At 41.1% G+C, this 24,320-nt stretch overlaps 3 protein-coding genes across 4 annotated transcripts; 2 read left to right on the top strand and 1 right to left on the bottom strand.

The window, feature by feature from the left end:
* Positions 1-2,083: 2,083 nt before the first annotated feature.
* p2ry10 (P2Y receptor family member 10) lies at positions 2,084-5,985 on the top strand. The gene is made up of 4 exons (XM_062425372.1): positions 2,084-2,377; positions 3,871-4,125; positions 4,221-4,401; positions 4,674-5,985. The coding sequence occupies exons 2-4, from the start codon at positions 3,941-3,943 to the stop codon at positions 5,586-5,588; spliced, it is 1,281 nt and encodes a 426-aa protein (XP_062281356.1). The 5' UTR covers positions 2,084-2,377; positions 3,871-3,940; the 3' UTR covers positions 5,589-5,985.
* A 922-nt stretch (positions 5,986-6,907) lies between these two features.
* gpr174 (G protein-coupled receptor 174) lies at positions 6,908-16,561 on the top strand. 2 transcript variants are annotated; one of them, XM_062425869.1, is made up of 4 exons: positions 6,908-6,968; positions 7,279-7,435; positions 14,529-14,977; positions 15,594-16,561. In XM_062425869.1, the coding sequence occupies exons 3-4, from the start codon at positions 14,777-14,779 to the stop codon at positions 16,404-16,406; spliced, it is 1,014 nt and encodes a 337-aa protein (XP_062281853.1). In that variant the 5' UTR covers positions 6,908-6,968; positions 7,279-7,435; positions 14,529-14,776; the 3' UTR covers positions 16,407-16,561. The 2 variants fall into 2 exon arrangements, with proteins under 2 accessions (XP_062281853.1, XP_062281854.1); XM_062425870.1 differs by lacking the exons at positions 6,908-6,968; positions 7,279-7,435 and having other exon boundaries at positions 14,442-14,977.
* A 226-nt stretch (positions 16,562-16,787) lies between these two features.
* On the bottom strand, positions 16,788-23,895 carry LOC133986048 (integral membrane protein 2A-like). The gene is made up of 6 exons (XM_062425822.1): positions 23,718-23,895; positions 22,917-23,054; positions 20,513-20,698; positions 20,206-20,316; positions 19,284-19,428; positions 16,788-18,278 (listed from the first exon to the last, which is right to left on the bottom strand). Exons 1-6 carry the CDS (start codon positions 23,787-23,789, stop codon positions 18,184-18,186), a joined length of 747 nt encoding a protein of 248 aa, XP_062281806.1. The 5' UTR covers positions 23,790-23,895; the 3' UTR covers positions 16,788-18,183.
* Between the last annotated feature and the right edge of the window lie 425 nt (positions 23,896-24,320).

Genomic DNA, 24,320 nt, shown 5'->3' with positions numbered 1-24,320 from the left:
TCACACATTTACAACAGTGAAATTAATTGATTTTGCAAAAAAATCCTTTAATTTCATGGTGAATCTTTTGCATCATGTTCAGTTCTGGTGAACACTGACATACAAACTTGTGTTCGTATTGTTGACCAACAGCAAACCATCGCTAACCTTTTATGGGAGTTTAAGAGTCAGAAATGGAGGTAGCAGTCATAGATTATCAGCTGTGTTTCGCAATCCACATGTATTCAACCCTCCCTCTGTCGAAATATTAACTGAAAAAGAGGAATGGTTTGAATACAGTTATGAAACAAGAGTCACAAATACATTTTGTCAATAACTTTGCCGTTAGCAGTTGAGCAAGCTAACTGAGCAAGCTAGCCAACTTGGAGACCCCCACCCTCTCTTCAATAACTCTTATTAAATAAAATGATACAGTACTGAACACAAAATGCCAGTGATAATGAAACAGCACAATGGAGAGAAAGTAGGAAGAATTTCGGAAGACTGTTGTGACTGCCTTGTGCTAGCATGTTTCCAGCAGGGTCAGCTGTGTGTACGCTACAGGCTCCTGCTGGAGAACGGGACTGATTTCTGTTTGGGACATTATAAAAGATGTTAGTTCACGTTGTTTATCCATTCATTCATAGAGCCATATAATACAGACTCATGGCCTTACTTGGGAATGTAATAAGTCTCTCTATACCTGCTACAGTGACATGCACAGAGAGGAGGAGAGAGAAACCCCCCCCCCCCCCAAGTAATCCAAGTAGGCCCCTCTAGTAATGTGAGTGATGTGACCATGTGCATCCAGCAGCAAAATCACAGACAACAGTGGATGTTTGTGGGTCAAGGGTGGCAGAGAGGAGGACACTGGAGTGGATAGAAGAAGAGCAGGAAATAAGTGGAGTGGGAGTGAAGAAAAACGTGCAACAACTGGACTTTACTCCTTGACTGGTTCATGTCAAGAATGTGGCTGAAATATTGCAACAGAGGACAACAGCATTCACTTCAAATGTCTCCTTTAAAGGAACAATCTGTAATCTGAAAAAAACTGCACTCGGTTAGTAAACTGTGAGTATTGGTCTGTTCTGACCTCTAGTGGCCATAAGTCTGAACAAACACTAATGTTTTGTGAAAACAACTACACGTGACAGCCACCTCTTCAGTGACCCAGAATTACCTCGTGTTACTTTATGGGTCTTTATATTTGTTGACCACCTGCCTGTTTCTGTTGTTTTTTGAACGATAGTTGATGTGAAACTCAACTGTACCAGCTCAGGAAGCTCATAAGCCTCTCAGAGGGGCGTTCATTCTCTCTGCATGTGAGATAATGTGTGAAACTGGCTAGATGAAACTGCTGCCACCATGCTGAACTGTGGATTTGCTTCTCAGATACACGTGAACATTTTTTGATAGACCCACCCAACTGAAACTGTATACACGTGCCAAAAAGGGAAATCGCCACCTCTCAGTATCAGCAGCCACACAAGTAAAAGAAACTCCCGCCTTTTAAAGCACAAATAGAAAGTCCAACATCTACACACAAATCTACCTAAATCCTAAATATGTTTTGATAACCACAGCTTTAAAAAAGGAAGTTTAAAATCTGATAGGGGAAGCGGATGAACATTTACATCAACACCAAAAGTTGCAGCATGTGAAGTGAGAAATGTTTTGACCAGGCTTAGTATTAGTTACTGTAGGAAGATTAATTATCGTAGTATATAGTATAGATGTGTACAAGCAAACTGTGTGTGTAGCAGTTAGTGTCCTCAGTCTCTGCTATGTCCACTGAACAGATCACCAAATCCTAAACATTTCAGAGAGAAGAGGAACTGACATGTGCCTGCCTGCCCATCTGTCTGTCTGTCTTACTTGACATTTATATTTTTACCCGCAAATGTTTCCAATGTTTTTCACAACTGTACCCCCACCCCCCCTCCCCATCTGTACAGTCAGTAGCAGAGTCTTGTCTCTGTTGCAAGGGACTCACTGATGTAGCAAATGGCAGAAAAACATTTACAGGCGTGAGCAAAGAGCTTCCCCTTCCTCCCATCATACCATACTCAAGAAACCGAGAGCCATTGCAGCCTGAGATCAGCCCACACCAGACGCCACCACCTCACACACAAACTCAAAACAGAAACCACATCACTGGTGCCGTTGTTGCTGTCTTGATCACAAACACTGACAGGTTTCTCTTGACAGCAAAAAGAGCGCCACAAGCATTTGCTGTTAACCCCGTTTGTGCTGCTGTGAAGCTCGAAGTGCGTCTGTCTGCTGTTTACAGAGGAGTGTGAAGCTGAGATGCTGCCGGTACATGTGGACGTCACGCCTTGGTCTGACCTTCACTTTTCATCCATGCTGATCATTTAGGGAGAAGACAGCAAAGTACAAGGTAATGACAGTGTTTTTGTTAATAGAGATAATGTCTGTAAGGCTGTCACGCTGCTGAGCTTTGTCTGAACATTTGTGGTGACAGTCATGCTTCACATTTTGCTGATGACGGGTTTGTTGTCAAATCCTTTTTCACTTCAGCGTGCAACATATGACAAGTTTCATGTTATAGGCATTTTTATTCAATTCAAAAGGTGTTGCAAAATGTAAAAAAAATAATGTGTCTCTGTTGTTGTCGTGCTGGTTTAATCTTTATTATTTCAGATCTATTAATGTAACTACTTTAAAATGTTTTCAGTGATATGCTTTAACGAATTATGACAAACCAATGATTGACAGTGTGACAAATGTGTCTCACACTGCAACACACTGAAATTCCATGTGACAATTTTACCTTTACCACTACCCACAAAAACTAACCGTCAATGTTGCTTCCTTAATTCAAGCCTAATGACGTGCTATTGCACCAAACTTAACAGGTAACAAAAGGGAATAAATTGCTGCCTGACTGAGTTAGACTGATAGCCCCAACGGCCACAGTCAGAACTGGTCAAAATTATACTAGCATCGCACAAAAATTGTCACTGCTTCTTTTTTTCCCCTTAGGGGGAAAGGGTGTGGTGTTGTCTGGTGGCAGAAGGAAGGGTGATGTTTCAGTGATAAGCAAAGTTAAGGCTCAGTCTTTCTTTCAGACATTTCCTGCTAAAATCTTGGCCAGACAGAGACATCTCTGACTTATTAGTCTTTCTATCGCTGTTTTCATAACTCAGTGCCTTATGAAACTGACACATGCAAGAAAGATATTTTGTTTCACATTTTTTTAATGTATTATATTATAAATTTCCTGAAATATATTTAATGTAATATTTGGATACCACTTATTAATGAGGCACCACTTTTCACGCACAAAGAGGAGTTATTTAAGGCTTTATTAATGGTTAATAAATGTAATAATACTTAAATAATACAGAACAGTTAGAAGCTGTGGAACATTTTTAGTGATCACCAAATATATCAAAAAAGATTTAGATTTTTTGCTGATATTTTCTTTTCTTTCTTGTTGGATACTGGATACTCTTCAGGCCACTGAAACTGTTGAATGTGGAAAAATCTGTGGTTTACCTGTGCATGCATTGTGTCCATATACTTGTGATAAGGGGTCACACAGTATTTTGACAGTACTTTATGTGAAAGTGTCACGAGTCCTAAAGGTTTTTAACTACTGTCCAACAGTATTATAAACTGGTCTGTTTAGCAATAGGCGCTGGGCCAATTCAATTTGATGGAGCATGTGACCCCCCTCAAATGTTTGAGACAGGATGACTTTGTTGAATTGTTAAATTCTACTTTCACTTTCTACTAAACCACCATTAACCACGAACAGAGCCATCATTTACAACATAAATAAAAAAAAATTATAAAACATGCCTTATGAAAAAACCTAATGTTTGGTATCAATTCCATTATCTGTAATCTTTCTTTGTTCTGTTGCAGGGTGTCTGAGTGAAAAGATGAATTGAATTATGCCACCAGTGTCTGTGTGACAGAGGGAATTACTTTGAATATGTCTGGACCATGGGAAGAGTCCCTGCTGAACTCTTCTTCCTCCTCCTCCTCACAATGCAAATACAACATGACCAACTGGGAGCAGTGCATGGAGAAGATGTACACTTACTTCTACCTGCTGCTCTTCATCCCTGGGCTGCTGCTCAACACCACTGCCCTCTGGGTCCTCTGCAAACACATTAGGTGCACACATACAAACACACACTAACACCCGCCTGATATAATACCTCAAATACATTTTGGACATGTGGCTAACTCTTCTGTATGCTGTTCCACAGTAAGAAGACCAAGACGGTGATCTTCATGATAAACCTGGCGTTGGCAGACCTGGCCCACATCCTCTCTCTGCCCCTCAGGATCTACTATTACTTCAATCATACATGGCCCTTTGGACGCGGCATGTGCTTGTTCTGCTTCTATCTCAAATACCTCAACATGTACGCTGCAATAGCGTTCCTGGTAAGCAGGCTGCACAGGGAAAATAATCCTAAAATATCCTAAAGGTTAGGTAGAACAAGGGAGGTCAAAGGACATTCAGGGGTTTCTTCTCTTTTTAAAAGCAAGCAAATGTCTCTGTTGATAAATAATATCTTTTGGGAATAACAGGAAGTTATTTGAATGTATGCCAGTGGCTCCCTTCGACTCACTTCTCGGAAAACAAATAAACTTCCTGCGACTGTGACTTTGGCAGATCATTTCTACATCACTCTTTCTGTTTCCTCTGTTTCTAGGTGTGTATTAGTGTGCAGAGATGTGTCTTCCTGCTTCACCCATTCTCTGCTCGCCAATGGAGGCGGCGTTACGACGTGCTGATCAGTTTTATAGTGTGGGTGGTGGTTGGTTTGGGCTGCTCGCCTTTCATTTTGATGCGAAGCAGCAGCAGCAGCAGTGCTACCAGTGTCAGTGTCGGTACACAGCCAGTCTTTAACATGTCCTATTCTTTGGATGCTGCTACGACCCATCATCCCACCACTTACATCAAGCTCTACATGCCGCCTTTGAGTACCAGCCCCAACAGCTTGACAGAGGTCTCCAGTCCCAACTCTACTCATGTCGGCTGCTTTAAGGATTTGCCCATGCGTCGTCTGCCTACTTCTCTGGCGGTCGCCATGATGGCTCTGGCTGAGCTGTTTGGCTTTGTGATTCCTTTAACCTGCATTTGTTACAGCTCCATCCGCATCGCCCACTCCCTCAACCAGAGAAAGACCCAGGAAGATCAGAACAACGGCTCCTCAGCACGCAACCGCACTCAGTCAGTCAGCTCAACAGATAAACATCATACAAACAGTGAGAAGCGGCGTGCCCTGCAGATGGTGCTGGCCTGCACTATGCTCTTCTTGGTCTGTTTCGCCCCCTACCACCTGAACTTCCTGCTCTACCTGATGGTGTCCCAGGAAATTGTGTCCCACTGCCCCACCAGGCTGGTCGTGCGTCAGTTCCACCCAATGTCTCTGTGCCTGGCGAGCCTGAGCTGCTGCCTCAACCCTCTGCTCTATTACTTTCTGACAGCTGAGTTCAGATTGCACCTCACCAGGCGCACCTCCTCCTTTACCTCTGCACTCCTTTCCTCCCCGATCATGTCCCCATCCCAGCGCACTGCAACGCAGAGGATGACAAGCATGGAGAGCACCTGCTCAGAGTTCTGAGAATGACAGAGCTAGACAAAATTCAGGAGAGCAAAAAATAGATCATGATGAACTTGAAAACAGACTCATCCAAAGATCCAAACAGCACAACATGATGTTATCACATGTCTTTAAGTGTCACAGCTGTCTAGTATAAACTGACCCGCTGAGCTTTGATTTCAATGTGAAGAGGCTCCCAGAGGCCACAGTTTCATAACAGACAGATCAGGAACTGAAATGGTGTCTGCCTATTGTGTGTTTTGCAATGTGTGGGTACAGGATAGGCTGCCCACAACAAGCTGCTTCTGTATCACGTGTCTCCTGTTCACAGCCTGAGCAATTTTAAATAAGCTATAACTTCTATGTAAATGTATACCAATATACTGCAAATAAAATAAAGTCTTCGCTTTTTTTCTTATCTCTGGGTGTGTTGTGTTTCAATATTGGGTATTTGAGTTTGAACTTCTAATGCGGTTGACAGATTGTGGAAAAAACAGGTGCTAATTCATCTTTGCTAAACTTCCTCTCGCAGTGCAAAGCGGTGAAGGCAGTTGGCAGCAGTTTGCAGCTGCGCTTAAAACCGGTAAACTGCCAGGCTCAGCGGGTCGGAGTTTAAACTGAACTTCAGCCTCCTGCCCACCCGCATCTGCTAAACCCAAGTCTGAGCCCAGTCTGATAATACTCCCACCCACAGACATTTACAGCCCACCTTCGGAAAACTAACAAGTGTCATGGTTCGCCCACCAGAAAGCATCCTCCCCTCAAGTCATACAACAGCGCTGTGTCAAATGTGATCTGCTGTTTGGTTTCTGTTGCTATCATGGTGTAAAATATGTGAGCAGAAGAAACCAACAGCAGCACAGGATTTTTTGAAAGGCTTAAAAAACATTTCAGTTTTTAGTTTTAGCGTTGATTCTTCGTCCTGATATACTACAATCTTTTATAATCTATCACCAAGTGGACATACATGGTAAATAGACATTGTCTGTAATGAAAAAGTGGTTTTGTGCAGAAGAGCGGAAGTCATGGTGTCAAAAAATTATTGTTAACCACACCCACACATTCACAGGAAGCCCTCGTGCATGCTAAAATCCCCCAATACAGCAGAATTAGTGTGTGAGACAAAGAGGGAAAAGCAGAAAGAGATAAAGGAACAAAGTAAGTAGTCAAAACAGGAAATAATGATAGATAAAAGCTGAGAAAGACAGTTGAAATTGTCTGAGAGGTAGATAAAGGGAGACAAAAAGAGTGAGTAAAAAAGAGAGAGAGAGAGGGTGGGTGGAGCAGAGAGACTGAATAGTAATGGTGGGAGGAGAGAGGGGATGCCATGAGTGTTGCATATTTCTATACTCTTCTGCTTTTTGATTGTGATGCGACGCAGCTTCAAATTTGAAGACAGAGGTGAGAAAATAACTGTCAATCTCTATTTATTTTTTTAAAAAGTGAGCTTTTGTGCGAGAGGTGGTTAACAGCTGGATGCTTTTAGTGTGTAGTCATTCCTCATGGGGGACCTCATATGTTTCTCCAATGTGAGGAATGTCTGTTATGTTGAGGGTGTGTGTGTGTGTGTGTGTGTGTGTGTGTGTGTGTGTGTGTTTGTGTGTGTAAGCCTCTGTCAGAGCGTTCCTCTCTCTCTCTAGCTACAATTCTATGCAGTTATCTGTGTGTTGTTTGGGACATGGGTCGTGACATGTTTTGTGTGTTGGACCAGTGCACGTGGAGACAACTGGGTGCTCACCAACAACATTTTGGGTGTCTGAGTGGAAGAGCTGTAGCGTGCCAAAGACCCACAGGGAGATGATTCACAGGGGCTAGAAGAATGCGTTTCTATTGGCAAGACCTGAAGACTAAAACTGCTCCGTCCTAAGGTAGGGTCTTATCATGAGCAACTCTTTTCTGAAGCAGAGAAACTTCTTAAAACTCTAAATCCCAACCCTAACTCCTCAGTTGTCCCTCTCTGGATACTTAAATACCAATAAGATACAAACATATTTCTCTCATAATAAGATGATATGTGACTACTGGACATCAGCAGTTTTTGTATGGTTAATGTTTTCCATCGCCACAAACCTCGAGGGGGAATTGAAATAATTGATCATCACTTAGAAGCCTTTCGATACCATGTACACAGTCTCTGGCAGAAGCTTGTACGTGCCAGAAAGAGAGTAATGAGAGAAGAATGACACTGAAAAAATCACACTGGCCAAAGGTTACTAAAGCTAAAAGGGAGACTGGGGACTGAGGGGTCCCCTGGGAGCCTTTTTAAGTAATGTGAAGCAGGATAAAAGGCACAGCAGAGAGGCCAGATTGCTGTGGAAGGTTTATATCTCTTAATGCAGAGTTATACAGCATCCACATTGACCCAAAATCCCCTCTGTACTCATCCAAAATTCCTCTGCTTGTTAATGTTTTCATTGGAAAGCAGTGATGGTAAGTGACAGAAGTAATGAAAGTAATGTTTATTTTAGGTACAGTTACTATTTGCTTTTCATATTATGATTTAACACAAAGACATATGACAAAAAAGCAGTGACTGTAGTCGGGGTCCCTAATTGTGTTTCAGATGTCTATCAGTTGTTAGCGGTACCACCAAAAAGAGACATTTCCCCTCAAATCGTCTCAGTTGGCTCAATTTCAATAATTTTTGAAATCCAAAACAGCTAAAATGATCGTACATTATACAAAAAATCGCACTAATTAGAAAAAATGAATGTAAATTTGTGTTGTTGGAAAGTAATGTCTTCATTTTTTCCACCCGATTAATCATCTCACCCACCTCTCACACTTGTCTTATGACCCTCTGTAGATGAGCGTGCCCCTAGGTTAGAAACCACTTAACTACTTAAAGGTCACTACCTACAACAGTACTTTGAAGTGAGGCTTCAGTATTTATAGCATAACAATGTTATAAATAATGACACATCACTAACAGAAGGCAATTTCCAGCAGAGTGATGATACTTTAACTACATCTGTACTTTCACTTAAGTAGGATTTTGAATGAGAGTTTTACTTGTAATAGAGTAATTCTATATAATTTTATATATGTTATACTGGTACTTTTACTTAAGTGAAGGATCTGAATACTGAGAAGAGGACAGAGCAGAGAAAAGCATGTCTCATAGTTCAAGACGTTAATGCAAAGTACTACTTGGAAAATATCTCATCTTAAAAGTAATTTCCCTTACAGAAATAAAACAGAAGTAACACCCTTACAGACTACGTCTAAAAGACGTAGTCTGTAAGGGTGTTACAAGACGTCTTGTTTATTAGTTGTGAATTTTTCTGAGCTATTTTTGGTAAACTGTTGTAGTCTTTACTGGTCCTCTTCATGCAATGTTGTTCCAAATAGTAGCTGTTCTGTTATAATGAGGGATTTATTAGCACTTTCCTGGAAGATGTACTCTGTCCTCTACCCCAGATAAAAGGGTCCTTAAGGGTTTCAGAAATGTGTTGACAATAGCCCTGCCAGGTTTCAATGTCATCAGGAAAACAAAACTCTTATGGGATTAATCTAATGTCATAGTTTGAAACTTAAAAAACAGTTTAGAAAGGTTGAAACTCAGTGTTTGAACGCTTTAAAAATGTTTTGCAAGATTGAAGCAAAGTTCTGAGGCTTTGTATAGTATTTTAATAGGCAAAAAAAAAGTAAAATCACTTCAAACCTCATACTGTATTTGAGGTTTCCTTCTTCAGAACTGCGGATCTTATCAGTGTTCTTCCGTCGAATTAGTTTGTTTTCCAGGTTTGAAACCTTGTAAATTTTAATCTGAACAACTGGTGCATATATGTTGGGAAAAAGGTTTTGATATGTTGAAAGTTTTGAAAAGGAAAATCTTTAATTTGAAACTTCTGTGGATGTATTTTGCATTCGTATGGCAGACTGCTGAGTTTGCAGCACCCACTTTTGATACATCTGCCCACAAAGTTGCGAGCTTGCGAGTCACACGCGTCTTTCCGCGGCTCTGATCTGAAACTCCTAGTTCACACATACTCGGGTATTTTTTGTGAAAATGTAGCTTTTTGTATGAATTTTGGCCTTTCGTCTACATGCAAACAGTATTTTAGGTCGCTGAAAACTGACCTTTTGGAAAAATCCTTTCTAGGATCAAGATATCCAGAAACACTGTTTTCAGTGTTGCTGTATAAACAAGGGAAATGTAGTTTTTGGCTTCTGGCGTGAGTGTGTTTGCCATTATCTGCTTTGTTTACATGAGGCAGAATTGTGTGCAATGGCAGACTTGGCTGAAATAGAGCTGGTTCCAACAAGACTTTATATGTTTACAGATAAATGTGCAGTTAATCTTCCACTGTGCTAAGGAACAGAGGCGTCAGAAATCGTTACGGAGGTCACTGCTACGTTGCTACATTGCAGATAGCCTGCCAAAAATATCTTTTCTTAAGCTGTCTGATTGGCCAACATAGATTTGGTTTGGCATGCTCTTTACAGTGGTTCAATTAAGTTTTTGCATTTTCATTTGGACAGAGATTTTCAAAGAGGGGAGACAGAAACAACAAAGAGAGGAATAACCATGTTTCCAAAAGTATCCCTGTTCATGTGGACTAGGTCTGGAACTCCAAAACAGACATTCTGAAAATAAAGAAGAAGCCAGGATTGTAGAGGCAGGCACATTTGCTCTTAACCTATTGTTTACTCTCTGTTGAAGTACAGTCCAGACATAAAAGCTACTGCCTTCATATCTTATTAACGGAACAATCATTTCCAAAATGACCACCAGTATACTTATAAGAGTGTCTGAATTTAGAGATTAAGACCATAATGACTTATTGAAAAAAGTACTGACTTATCTCTTGAGAGAGGTTGAGGTTTTTGGAGACAAGGATTTTTTGAAGCAACCATCTAGTGACCATTAATGGTATTGCAGTTTAAGATACTTCTGTATTGGCTTCAATTTCAGGTTGTCGACACTTAGTTTAGCCATAAGATGGTCAGAGTCGGGGTAAAAACATAAGGGTCAGAGCAAATCAGACGTAGAGTAGGGATGGATCTTCACAGAATGTGAGTGGGGGAAAAAAACCCTGTCTGGCTGAAGTGTCATGTGGAGCGACATCCGTTTCTGATGATCACAGCTGGATCAGCCATCAGTCAACTTCAAGTCCCTAGGAACAGCGCCAGACTTTGAAGGCAATTCATTCAGACTGCACACAATCATAGGAAAAGGAGCTGTAAAATGGTAGATAAATTCTTTTGAGTGTCACAACCCCTACGAAATGTCTTGTCTCACTATCAGAATTAATCCATTCGGACGGATCACATTTCAAATGTGATCCATTTAGCCATTTAGTTAGACAGAGGGCTAAACCGGAAGTTAGCTGTCAGCTGGCAGAAGTCCCTAGTGAGCACGCTCTCCAGGAGCTAATACTAACAAAAGTGCATTGTTATCACTGTCGGAGCAGCTGTTTCCTCTCTGCAGCCTGTTACCTGTTTGACAAACACCTGCACATGAATAAAACGAGTAGGGTAAGGGTTAAATACCTACATTGTGTCCTGTTCAGAGACACAGCTATCATTTCCATTGGCAGAATATGTTTATTTATGCATTACTTATTTGCATATGTATTTGTTGATGTTCTGATTGTGAATGCATTATTTAATAACCCAGAACCCAGTCTTTTGAACACTGGAAATTATTTATTAGGCTAAATATTTCAGGGAACACTGGAATTATGTAACTCATACGTTTAGACTCACATAACCATGTCACTACTCATGCCTAAACTGAACCAAGTAGGTGTGTCATAGTAAAGTGGTTGTGTCTTGTAGTACTGCAAATAGACCAATAGACCTGTTGTGGGCCAAAAAAAGCATTTTTCCCACACACCATCATTGGAAAAGGAGGCGCTGTAAAACAATGGATATTTTTTGAGCACCACAATTCCCATGAAATGACTCATTTCAGAAATTGATCCATTTGGTCTGATAACATCTGGAAAGTCTAGAAGAGCCACATGAGGGCTAAACTGGAAATTAAGTCTGTGGTGCATATGTTCGATGAGCCCCATGATCAGAAAATGTGAGCACCATCCAGGTCATTTCTTTATAGTGGGAAGTGTTTTTTTTTTTTGTCTGTATGCACCACTGAGCAACTTTGATATAAATGAACAGAGCCCACCTCCAACGCTGTATCCAGTTCTCTTTATAGATCCATGAGATAGATCTACTTGGAAATAAGAGTTTTGGGACAGCCTTCTGAATGGGAGACCAGAGCAAATTCTGTTTCGAGCAAGAATCAATGAATGAGGAAAGATTGAATAAGGGCCTTGGGATGTACCCCATGCCTGCCACAAGCACTGTGCATAGAGATGTGGGCATCCTATGTGCATGTCAGTCATTGGCAGAGCAGTCTATCAATCCCACCTCAGCTGGTAAATATGACATGTTATTAGATTAGTAGCTTTATTGTCATTATATTGAGGGTCAGACAACAATATAACGAAATTTAGATAGCACTCCCTGAGCCATAACAACATTTAAGACAATTAAAAACAACTTAAGACATAAATACAACATTAACAATCTATAAGAGCAATGAAGTGCAATATGCAATACAAAAGGTGCAAACAGTAGCAATTCTCATTGTAGTACATGAGAATTGTACTTGTAGGCCCCAATCAGTGAGCGTGTATGGGTGAGGCCGTGTACATTAGTTTAACAGCTTGGGGGAAGAAGCTGTTTTTCAGTCTTGTAGTGTGTGACTGTATCGCCTGCCAGAGGGAAGTAGTTGAAGTGGTGGTGGCAAGGATGTGTTGGGTCACGAAATTATATTTAAGGCCCTGCCCTGACAGCGGGCTTGGTAAATGTCCCCAATTGCAGGAAGCTTGGTCCCAGTGATGCATTGTGCTGTCTTGATGAGTCTTTGCAGAGCCCTCTGGTCCTTCTTGGTGCAGCTGGTAAACCATGCTGTGATGCAGTACGTGATGATACTCTCCACAGTGCACCGGTAGAAGTTAACCAGCAGGTTCTGTGGCAGACCGGCTCTCCTCAGCTTCCGCAGGAAGAAAAGACGCTGCTGTGTCTTCCCAATGATGGTGGATGTATGTGGAGCCCAGGAGAGGTCCTCAGAGATGGATACCCCCAGAAATGTAAAACTGGAGACACTCTCCACTGCTTCATCATTATTGTACTTCAGCAGAGAGACAATATGTTAAGAGCAAATTCCCTTGCCTCCAGGATCCTGCTTTTCTTTTGGTTTCAGACCATCTGTTTCAGAGTTTCAGAACAGAGCTGTGAGAGGACACTGCCAGAAATCATGTGACTCGCAAGCTCACAACTATGTGGGCAGATCTCTGAAAAGTGGTTGCTGTAAACTGAGTTCTGAAAGAACAATCTGCAATACGAGCGACAATACATCAGAAGTTTCAAAATAAAGATTTGCCCTTTCCAAACTCAAGTTTCAACACAAAACATATGTGCAACAGTTTTCAGAATTAAATTTACACAGTTTCAAATGAATATTGCCAAATTTGAAACTCTGAAACTGTGTTGGAGCAACACTGTGAAAAGACCTGTAGTTCTGAAGAAGGAAAACTCAAATACAAAATCATGTTTGCAGAGATTTTAAATTTTTTCAGGCTATCAAAACATTATGCAAGTCTTCAAAATTTCAAGCTTTCAGAGAGAGTTCCAACATTTCTAAACATTCTTTCAGTTTCAAAATATGACATGATATTCATCCATAAAAGTGTGTTCTGTAAAAATATGTGTGAAAGACCACAACATGAAAATTTCTAATCTTTCTAATCAGCTTAGATCGTAGAGAAAACTTCACAGATGAAACCACATAAATACATAATGATTTTAAATCATTTTTTAATTAAAAAAAAAAAGTGAATATCTTTGGGTTGTGGACTATTTGTCATTGTTCTGGCATTTTGTAGACCAAACAGCTAATCAACTCATTGACAGATTAATTGATAATGAAAACAATTGTTAGTTGTAAGTCCCCAGTGAGTGGTATGTTGTACCAAATTAACCGCAGTAGGTGTATCAAGCCTACAAGTTAGTAGTTCAGCTCCAGATATGAAGGTGTGTCTCCATTTTAAGCAAAAATTAATGGTAGTGTAACTCTTTAAAACCTTCTGAAATTACTTATTTTGTGTTGTTGGAAGTGTCAGACAGCAATTTATACATGTGACTGACATTAAAATGGTAGATTCACCACAGAGAGAGTTGTTCCTAAGAAGAAAGCAGGCTAATTTGCCTTGGCCTGACCTGTTAACCACACACCCAGTCTGACTTGTTAACCATGCTAGTTTCACCAACGCTTTGCATAGAAACTCACACTCGCTTATTATATGCTCCCCTGAAAGTGGAGATGCTCAACAAAGCAATGTGCGGGAAATTACAGCATAAAGGTCTGTAGGTTTGCATACTTACTGCAAAAGCTGTGATAACATAATGTATTTATTATGTGGTACACAATTTGAAAACCTGGTATGACTGGCTGAGGCTAACGGTGTTTAATCTGAGTGTGTTTGCATGTGTCTGTATGTGCTGCACAGTGTGGTATTTGTCTGATCAAGAAAGGCTATTTCTCACTTCCTTATAGCTATGAGGGAAACATGCAAAACACTCGGCCATCAGAGGCTGATTTATGGCGGCAAAAATAATCTGTTGTTGTTGCTTGCTCTCACCTATCCCAGCATGCACTGCGAGAAAGGCAGAGCAGGTGTCCACTTTGTCACAACCACGTCTTACACTCGGTAGACAGGCAACCACATATTACACAAGAATGATTTAGAGATTGCAACTTGACTGATCTGCGTGTTTTTCATGAGTAAGAGGAAACCCACGTTGAGACTTCGTGCAGTGAGGTGACAGTGGACCCAACAGTCAGACAGATGGACTGTTCTTCTTTCCTGTTTTGCAGCATTTGGACACATTTTGAGACATCTCACTAGAAACTTCTTTGAGCTGACCTACTTTTCTCTCCCCTACCAGGATGAATTGTTCCTGGGATTGAAATGCTGGAATTGTGCCTTCAACTTCAATAAAATAGGACATTATTTATCTCTGTGGGATGATGCAGAGAACGGGACTCTAGTTGCACAGCATGATCTCCTCCTCACCATGATGGACAGTATGGATGCTCACCCATCACCAGACTACAAACAGCTCTCCTGATACAAGCTTCCTGTTCACAGGGCAGCTTGTCTTTACAGTTCACAGCAAACAGTTCCTGGCTTAATATGAGCTCGGACAACTCCAGCTGCCCAAATGAAGATCTACAGACGTACCAGCACTATGTGTATGCAGTGGTGTACAGCGTGATCCTAGCACCAGGCCTGCTGGGTAATGTGCTGGCGCTGTGGGTGTTCAGGGTTTACACCAGAGAAACCAAAAAGGCTGTGGTGTTCATGATGAATCTGGCTGTTGCCGACCTGCTGCAGGTGAGAATCTTTCTATGTCTCTCTCATATATGATTGTTTTATTAGGTTGTTTCATAGTCACATCTCATTTAATCTAATCTGACTCACGATAAGTTTTTTATCATACCTACACACTGTGTACTAAACTGTGTTTGCATGTGTATAAATTAAGATATGTTGATCTTAAAAGTTAATTCATTTGTTTGACATGAACAATTCTTAAAGGGCCAGTGTGTAGGATTTAGTGACATCTAGTGATGAGGTTGCAGATTGCAGCTCCATGTGAATACTCTATCCCACCCCACCCCACTTCCAAGCATGTAAAAAAAACCTATGATGGCTGTGAAACTCGCAAAAGGCCCTCTCTAGAACCAGTGTGGTTTGTCCGTTCTGGGATACTCTAGAAACATGGCAACCTCCGTTGAGAAGACCCCCTCCCTATCCATCCATGTTCTACCACAGATCTATAGAGAATCGAATATAATTAGTGCACCATGCTTTGAAGCCAATTTGACATAGTGACCGAACCACATAATTACATTGTCATGTGATGCTATTGGGCCCAAAACGACCTTTTCCCTTTTTTGGGTTTTGTAAACTTCTTTGTGACCATTTTGACACTCTCTGCTCCTCTCAGGTGCTCTCTCTGCCATGGCGGATCTACTATTACCTGAACAACTCCTGGGCCTTTGGTCATCTTTTCTGCATGATCTGCTTCTACCTTAAGTACGTCAACATGTACGCCTCCATCTACTTCCTGGTGTGTGTCAGCATGCGCCGCTGTGAGCTCATCATGCGACCACTGAGGTACAACTCATCCAAGAGAAGAGGAGACTGGATAATATGTGGCGTCGGATGGATGTTGGTCTGCCTGGGTTGTCTGCCATTCCTTCTGCTGAGAAATACCAGCAGTAAAACAAACGTTAACTCGACTGGTCTCCCCACCACAGAGGTGTGTTTCTCAGAGCTGCCCATGCGGGCTATCAGTGTTCCAGGAGCTTGGGTTCTCTTGATCCTAGCCGAGCTGGTTGGCTTCATCATCCCGCTCGTCCTGGTGCTAGCCTGCACCTGCCTGACTGCTGGGAGCCTTAGGAAGCCAACAGCGGGGGCCTTTCCCGACCGAGGGGAGAAGAAGAGGGCGTTAAGGATGGTGTCAAGCTGTGCTGTGGTCTTCTTAGTGTGCTTTGCTCCTTACCATATCACCTTGCCCCTGGACTTTATGGTCAAGGCCAACACTCTGGCTAACTGCAATTTAAGGAAACTGATTCTGAGATGTCATCCTGTAACGCTCTGCTTGGCCAGTCTGAACTGCAGCTTGGACCCACTCATATACTATTTTACAACTTATGAATTCTGGCGGCGACTGAGTAAGCCAGAGATACCAGAAGGCATGACTTTCACTAGGCGTTTGTCGTGCATTACTGGAGGAGAGGACACTCAAGATGATTAGACTACAGACAGTCTCTCTGAGCTTACCCACTAAACCCTGAGATGAAATCTATGCATTCCCATAAACTAAGACAATGTAATTTACATGCAAACTAGAATGGGAGTTCCAAAATGTGAATTTCTTCTATTTATTTTTTCAATAAAAGGCATGTCTGTTCTTTCCATATTTGCATGGCCCTGGTGAAGAGTGAGCTGCTCCTGTTATGAGGGATCAACCTGGCATCAGTGCCAATAGTTCTAATAGGCATCAGGAAACACTAAATACTGGAAATCCCCTAAACCAGCTGCACCTTTGCTCTCGTGACTTTCCAGTTTTATGAGCTCATAGCTAACATAGGTGTGAACTATCATTGGAAAAATAATAAAGCAAGCTGCACAAATATTCAGTAGATAAAGAAACGCAATTTTATTCAACAACAAAGTGAGATTCGGTTCAATAGCTGCACACAACATTTTTTTAACTAATCTTCTAGTATTTTGTTAAAAAGCTGAGACAGAAACACAGTTTTACATGCTCACTTCCTGTCTGATTGTCTTTCTGTGCAGGCATCAAGTGGGAAAGCATTACAAATGACTGAGGTTAGTCAGCAAAAAGGTCTTTTATGGGTTTGTTGAAGTTTTTCTTTTCTCTTTTTTTTTTTTTACAAATATATCCCTGTGACAATTTAAAATATCAAGGATTTTGCAAAACTTGTAGACACTGAACCTACAGTAACTAAATATCTCTGTAAAGATAATTTCATCACAGGATAACAAATTCATTCATAAGAATTCAAAACAATCTGTGGCAGAAAGAACAAGTATTTTCAAGGTCAAATTTGGTGAAATTTCCCTTTAGCTTATACACTCCTTTTCCTTCATTGATCATCCATTATGTTTATTGTCACATATGAAGTTTCTACACAAACACAAAAACACTGGTCATATAGGGTGCTAGACTGTTCACCGGCAGGTTTGACACCATTAATTACATAAAATCATCACACAGCGGGACAGCAGAGGCCTCTGGGAGCAGCAGGACGCTCTGAGAAATATCTACAAAGTGGTGACTGAAAGCTCTGGGCTTGTGTATCTGGTATCATCCATAAAAGACAATAACAACCAATTTACATACCACTACTGTAACGTACCATACATTTCCAGGGTGATTTGTGCTATATCCTACTTAACATATACTTTATTTCGTCAGCAGGATACAAACCCCTTTAACGTCTGTTAAGCGAGGGAACAGCAGGCTGACACACAGACAGGTCTGATATGAATGACTTCTCAGCATCACTAGGATATTCAGTAGAATGACTAACAACTCTCTGGTCTTGAGGTGACTGGATCTTGTAACACAGTAACAACAATGAGATCCGTCTGCAGGAAGCTACAGTAACAGAACAAAATTAACTAACTTAAGAAATGAAACTTAGTAAGTCCTTAGTTAACAGGCTGATGCAAGTTATTGGTACAAGACTAGCTAGTGAATACTTGAGCAAGAGAGCTATGACATACTGTATGCAGGTTGAGGGGAATACTGCAGAGAAAGGTGTTAGGCTACAGCGCTGTAACTTAAACTCACAAATCACTGAAGGGGGGGGGGGGGGGGGGGGTTAAAAGCAGAAGTTAAAACAAGAGTTAGTTTTATACAAAAGTAACTTTCTCATAAAAGTTGCTCCCTCCTTCTCCTACTCCCACCGACTCTCTCTCTCTCTCTCTCACACAATCTCTCTGTGTCTGTCATGCTGGCTCTGTCTATCACTCTTTCCGACCTTTGCTCACAGGCTCTCTCATCAAGCCTTGCAGATCCGGGTCTCCGTCACAAACTTGTTTTCAAAGTGGTGGAAGGTGAAACAATCATCTGCGGCGCGCTTCTGGATGCCTCCACCTGACAAACACAAAGATACACACAAATTAGTCTTACATATTGAATTGACTGCATGTTTGATACATTTCCTTTTAAAGTCAAACTGAAATTAATTGTTTTTTCCCTGAGAAATCAGTATATACGTATGCCTTTGGTGTTTGTTCTCACCTTTGTACTAATTTGCTCAAAACTGCAATTACCAAAAAGAAAAAAATTGAAGTTCTATTAATTTTTCTGCAGTGGTGGTACCCCCTACACTTGTATTGTCTGGAGGGGGAAGTTTTGGTTAATCTAATTAAGAGCTAAGAATATAAGCCAAGTCCCATCAGATAATTTAGCCCTCCCTACATTACTGCAATCATGGGAGTTACTCCATGTTGTTGTTCTAATCAGCAGGTAACATACAGGACAACTGGACCCATAAAAGAAAGTACAGTAATTTAACGCTAGCTAGAACTTTCTCTTTTCTATAATGCAGGACTGACATAGCACTGAGTATGGAGAAATGTGAGCGTGTGTTTTTGTTTTGTTGATTAAACAGGGTGACACTAGCTCTCAAATGTAAGTCACACAGTTGTGAAAAAGGAGGAGCTATTTCCCATAGACAACGTTATGGGAAACTACTCTTGACTGTAGAAGACGGGCATATTCGGACTCCTGATGTACTTATCATCAAGAAACAGCTGGAAGCAGCAGCCTGTTCCACTTTGTAAATCTATTGCCATGATAAGTGCCAACTCAGAGGCTTGAAGCTTAAAAGCTGTTTGCACATATGTGTCTAAAAACGGCTTTATGGAAAAATCTGCACAGTAGTTGCTGTAACATTATCAAAGTGAGCGAATATTTCTTTACACTAAAGAGTGAGGAGAATACACATTTCTGGTTTGGCTTTAAACAAAGTGGCATCAACTACAACAAAATGATGGAAGTATAAAATTAAAACACATGCAAGGTAATCTTCAGATGTAAATGAAACAATCACAACAAAATAAAATAAAAGGTTTTATCTTTCCAGCAAGTCCTAACCTGGCAGGCTGGCGCGGCGTTGCATTTTGTACGTTTCCTTGCCGTCACACAGCCGGCGGATGTAGAAGCCCAGAGGTTTGATGTCGTCGATACGCTCCGTCACCACCAGGTCCTCATGTACCAGGTAGCTGCGGTATGAGCCCGACTGGGGACAGAAAGAAGGGATCACAAGGGAATCATAATACATCTTTAAACAACTTTTAAAGAGAAAAGCAGCTCAGTGAAAATGTGTGCAACCAAGTGCGAATACTAAGAGTGCGGGGTGGGAGGAGGAATTCATAAATCATTCCCAAACTTCTGCGTTTTGAAACACTTTAACGCTGGATAATAAAATTTGCCGACAGCACCGCCACCCAACACATAACAAATGCTGCATGTTATACTGGACAGCTCAGTTAAAATAACTTTTTAATGATCCATTAAACTCTCTGTGCCCTCAAACTGTGTTGAGACTGACTGTTATTATATTTGCTGTCCGCATTAGACTCTCACTCCTACTGCAAATGCTCTACAAAAACTTTATTATATACCCCATAAATCTGAATTAAGATGACACAACATATTTTTTTAATAAAAATAAATATCATGGTGGTATGTATTTTTTTTTAAAGGTCTTGGCATGAGTAAAATGATTGCTGATACTGCCAAGAAACAGCTGTCCTTGATTAAGAAACACATTTTTATCTTTATGATTAAGAAAACTATAGTTTCCACGATAGGTTCCAGTGACTGACACCATTTTTCACATTTAATATCTTAAAAAAAAAAGAAAATTCCAGTATCAATTCTGGTAAAGATATCATACTGAATCACTAATATCCAAGAATGTGTGCTTCATCTAAATCCAAGTCATCTGAGGAAGGTGTCTCCTATAGGCAGCTGCATTCTCAGATCTGCAGGACAGCAGCTGACCATTACTCACCATCAGCTGTGAGAAGAGGTCAATGAGGTCTTGAGGGGGGAGAACCACCGAGGTGTTCAGAGGAATGACAAAGCAAGTCCTCAGAGTCAGATCCAGATATGCCGTCAGCTTCTACTCATGCACACACACACACACACACACACACACACACACACACACACACACACACACACACACACACACACACACACACACACACACACACACACACACACACAAGTCATCAGAAACGAATTTACACCGCATTAACAGGAGCGCACAAGAATGTACAATACTGTATGTGTGGGTGTTTAGTTTCCTTCCTCACCCTGTTGAAGTCATGGAGGATGTAAGCGGGGTCTCCGGGTCTGAAGCGGGGAGGGGGGACGCTGATGACGGCCATACTGTCAGAGATCTCCACTTCCTCCTCCACCCGCGGCAGGTAGTAGGGCTGGTTCTCTCTTCCAGCTCCGGCTGACACGTCGCTGAACTGCATCGCTCCATGATACAGCCTCTGGCAGACACACGGGCAAATTAAATCACACAGATCCACACCACAAACACAGAAAAGAAACACGGTCTATATCTAGTCCACTGAGGGAAAAACACTCTTGGCTGTATCCTGATGAGTCTGGTGATCCCTGGATTTTTCCTCTAGCACCACCATGAGGTTCACATTAGTGGTGTTGAGTATCATTTTCCAACAACCATTGAAAGGATTGGACCACTGTGCCTAAATACAATCTCATTGAACTGCACACAAGGCTGCACACTCTTAGTCTTGAACCATCCTGATACAGATTTTTTATTTAAAAGGCCTCCAAGCAAAATGTGTTTTAGCTGCATTTCATTATTTTCAACCACTAGAGGGCAGAAAGTAGAGTCATAACTTAATATAGATGTTATGTATGTATACTTTTTAGGGGCCTGATGGATACTGGATTTATGGGGCCAATGCCGAGACTGATATTAGGGAATAAAATATATCGATATATCAGCAGATAATCTTATATATAGAGAATATGTATTTGTTTTTGGGATGTGGTTATCAAAACCCATTGTGATAAAGATATGTAATGCAGGCATGATATTTTACAATTTAACTATAAACACAGTGCACTGGAACTGTAATCTACACTGTGAATTGAATGATTATAAATTCCTATAAATAATAAAACACATACAACAAAAAAACATGTACGTATATTAAACTTGACTTATGAAAAAGGATCAAATATACTTAAAATGCTGCCTATCTAACGAAAAAACAACAACTGGTGTATAGCAGACAACATATATGCCAGTACAGATTTATATATGATAAGTCAATATCGGCTGACTAATATATCGGTCTGGCTCTAATAGTTTTATTGAACAAAAACAAAGCTAATTCTTGATCTTATCGTGTTCCTAAAGCAAACGAACAACTACCTGATGTCATTAACGGAGCAACACAGGCATGCGGTTACGACTATTCTCACTTCTTCTTTAATGTAAGTCTAATAATAGTAGCCTATAGTAAAGAATTAGAAGCTAAGAGTAACTGGTGTTTATTTTCAGCACAATCATTACTAACTGTATGGCATTACAGGAAGTAAAGTGATATGATATTGAAGGTACATGTCAAAATGGTTGCTTATAGGAAACGTGCTGCTTGTAACAAGATGGAGAACTAGAGTATACACAGCAGACAGAAATAGCTGAGCCTGTAATATCACAGCACGCGTGTAGGATGAACCTCCTGCACAAAGATAAGTTTCATTTGAAATTAGGTGTTTCCCGTAATTACAGTTTAAGCCCCCGAACACAGAGATGCTAGATTAGATGTGAAACCCTCCCACTGACAACACAGCAAGATTCAAGATTCACAGCAAGATTAAGTGAAGTCTGCACTTCTTGTAAAGGCAGAATTGAGCGAGAGTCAGCATTTTGAGAGCGAGGCGAGAGTCCCATCAGCAGTCACAGGCAGCCTTAATAATTTGACCACAACTCATTTAACACTCTCATCACTGACCAAATAACTGTATTCAAAGTTGTTTCAGATCTTTGAATACTAATATATACGCTGCTATGTTTCTCAGGTTAGAGCCCGGTTCTGCTTGAAGTTTGTTCCTGTTAAAGTGAGTCTTTCTTTGCCGCTGTCGCCAGTCTCTCTTGGTCTCTTTAAATTAAATTACAGAGTACAGTCTATACCTGCTCTATGTGAAAAGTGCCTTGAGACGACTTTTGTTGTGATTTGGCGCTATATAAATAAAAATGGATAGATTGGTTACTCCAAGCATTTGGCTTTGAAACATTATTTAAACTGTGTTCTGTTGACATTTTGTTGAAATTCAGCTGCTTTATATCAAACAGCCCAACTATATTTAAAAGATTTCTTAACCTTCGAAGAAGGCATTTTTAAGGATGGGGGTTTTTTTTGTTGCTTTTATTAGACAGGGAAGGAACCTGGTATATTATGGTTCCCTGTGTTTGTGTGTATATGTATTTTGATGCTGGACAAGATGCAGTTTAAACACTAAGCAGTTTTATAGTTTATAGATACCAAATAATGTAGTATGCTCATCAGACATAGCAAGTGCGTATAGTTGTTGAAATCATGTGCTGGGTCACATCACGTCCTCTGTGGCTCATAGGGTGTTGTTGTTTGACACTGTTCACACACTTACCTCAGGCAGAAAAAACCCACAGTGAATCTTAGACAATAATACATAGAACACACACACACTAACCTTTGGGGTGAAGTATCGATAGAGACACGCTCCGCCTACGATGAGCCCACTGAGGATGAAAGCGATGCCCAGCAGGGTGAGCAGGCAACGACCTGTGGAGCCCTCTGTGCCCACTGGACCAGAAGCTAGCTCAGGATCCTACACACACACACACACACACACACATACACACATACACACACACACACAAACACACACACACAGAGACAGAGTTGTGTTTACATCGATTCAGAGGACATAACATTTATTTAAATTCATTGCCTGGAGACTTATCCTAACCTACATGCCTACCTTAACATAACCCTAAAATAACCTTAACTTTAAACCAAGTCTTCATCCTAAAATTAATGATTCACGTTAAGGGGATTAGTTTTCTGTCCCCATAAGTGAGGCCCCCACAACAAGAGGAATACCTGGACTGGACCACACACACACATGCAATTACACAGTTAATAATTATATTGCATGCACTAAAAATCAACATCATATAAAGCTTTGTCTCTACAATCCTCTTATCCCACTGCATCTTTGGCCTCTGCAGAACAGCTGTGCAGAGGATGGGCGGTCCCAGTATGCTGCATCAGGTGCATTATGGATCTCAATGCATTTTTAATAAAAAACAATTAAACAAAACACACCTCAACCCACTAAATATCACGTCTGCACATAAGAAACAAATGTTGGCCCTCCGGAAAATGTGCATGGGTGAAGTCCGCGGTCACAGTTGCTGCATGAGGCCTGCTAACAGACTGAAAACCGGACACCGGGGGCCAGACACTGCGCTGAAGCCCTTTAGCTCACCTTCTCAGCGACTGGCACATCTTTACCCAGAGCCTTCTGCGCCAAAGCAGAGTTAAAAGCGATCTTCACCATACTGAAGTAGAGAGGTCAGCTCGGGTTTCTTGTGCAGACAGGTTAAAAAAAAAGGTGGGAGAGTGTCGGTGTTGCTCTGCAGACTCCGCTCTGTCTGTGTGACGCACTTTGCAACCTCAGCTTTAATACCGCTTCCGGTGGCTGGACGGGATTAGCATCACATCCGAAACAGAAGCGAGGTACGCTAGGCTATATATAAACTCAAGCTACGTCACATACATTCACTGTAAATACTTGATTAATATATATTATGTTATTGCCGGTTTGCTACCGACCACTGAAACCACTAACAGTCTGGTTTATTGTCTCTTTCAAGGGTTAATTTGTGGCACGTTGCCGCCATCTAGTGGCCGCAGGTGAAACTACCAAAACGTTTCTCTCTAAAATATCTGCCCATCAGAAATAATCAGCTTCTATTCATCAGACTGGACTTAATACTACAAGACTTGAACTATTTACACTTTCAGTTACACTTCAGCTGCAATGTGCTGTTCAGTACATGACATAAAAATGACTCAAACTTGCACTGAT

Source organism: Scomber scombrus, chromosome 9 (assembly GCF_963691925.1).
Source record: "Scomber scombrus chromosome 9, fScoSco1.1, whole genome shotgun sequence".
NCBI classification, from domain to species: domain Eukaryota; kingdom Metazoa; phylum Chordata; class Actinopteri; order Scombriformes; family Scombridae; genus Scomber; species Scomber scombrus.
This window is presented reverse-complemented; position numbering and strand designations above follow the sequence as displayed.

Bases quoted from the DNA above. Each gene is read 5' to 3' on its own strand.
- p2ry10 (XM_062425372.1), top strand. From the start codon at position 3,941: ATGTCTGGACCATGGGAAGAGTCCCTGCTGAACTCTTCTTCCTCCTCC. The intron at 4,126-4,220 runs GTGCACACATAC...GCTGTTCCACAG, and splicing joins GTCCTCTGCAAACACATTAG to TAAGAAGACCAAGACGGTGA. The intron at 4,402-4,673 runs GTAAGCAGGCTG...CTCTGTTTCTAG, and splicing joins ACGCTGCAATAGCGTTCCTG to GTGTGTATTAGTGTGCAGAG.
- LOC133986048 (XM_062425822.1), bottom strand. From the start codon at position 23,789: ATGGTGAAGATCGCTTTTAACTCTGCTTTGGCGCAGAAGGCTCTGGGT. The intron at 20,317-20,512 runs GTGAGGAAGGAA...GTGCATGAGTAG, and splicing joins TCCTCCATGACTTCAACAGG to AAGCTGACGGCATATCTGGA. The intron at 19,429-20,205 runs GTGAGTAATGGT...TTCTGTCCCCAG, and splicing joins ACCTCTTCTCACAGCTGATG to TCGGGCTCATACCGCAGCTA.
- gpr174 (XM_062425869.1), top strand. From the start codon at position 14,777: ATGAGCTCGGACAACTCCAGCTGCCCAAATGAAGATCTACAGACGTAC. The intron at 14,978-15,593 runs GTGAGAATCTTT...TGCTCCTCTCAG, and splicing joins CTGTTGCCGACCTGCTGCAG to GTGCTCTCTCTGCCATGGCG.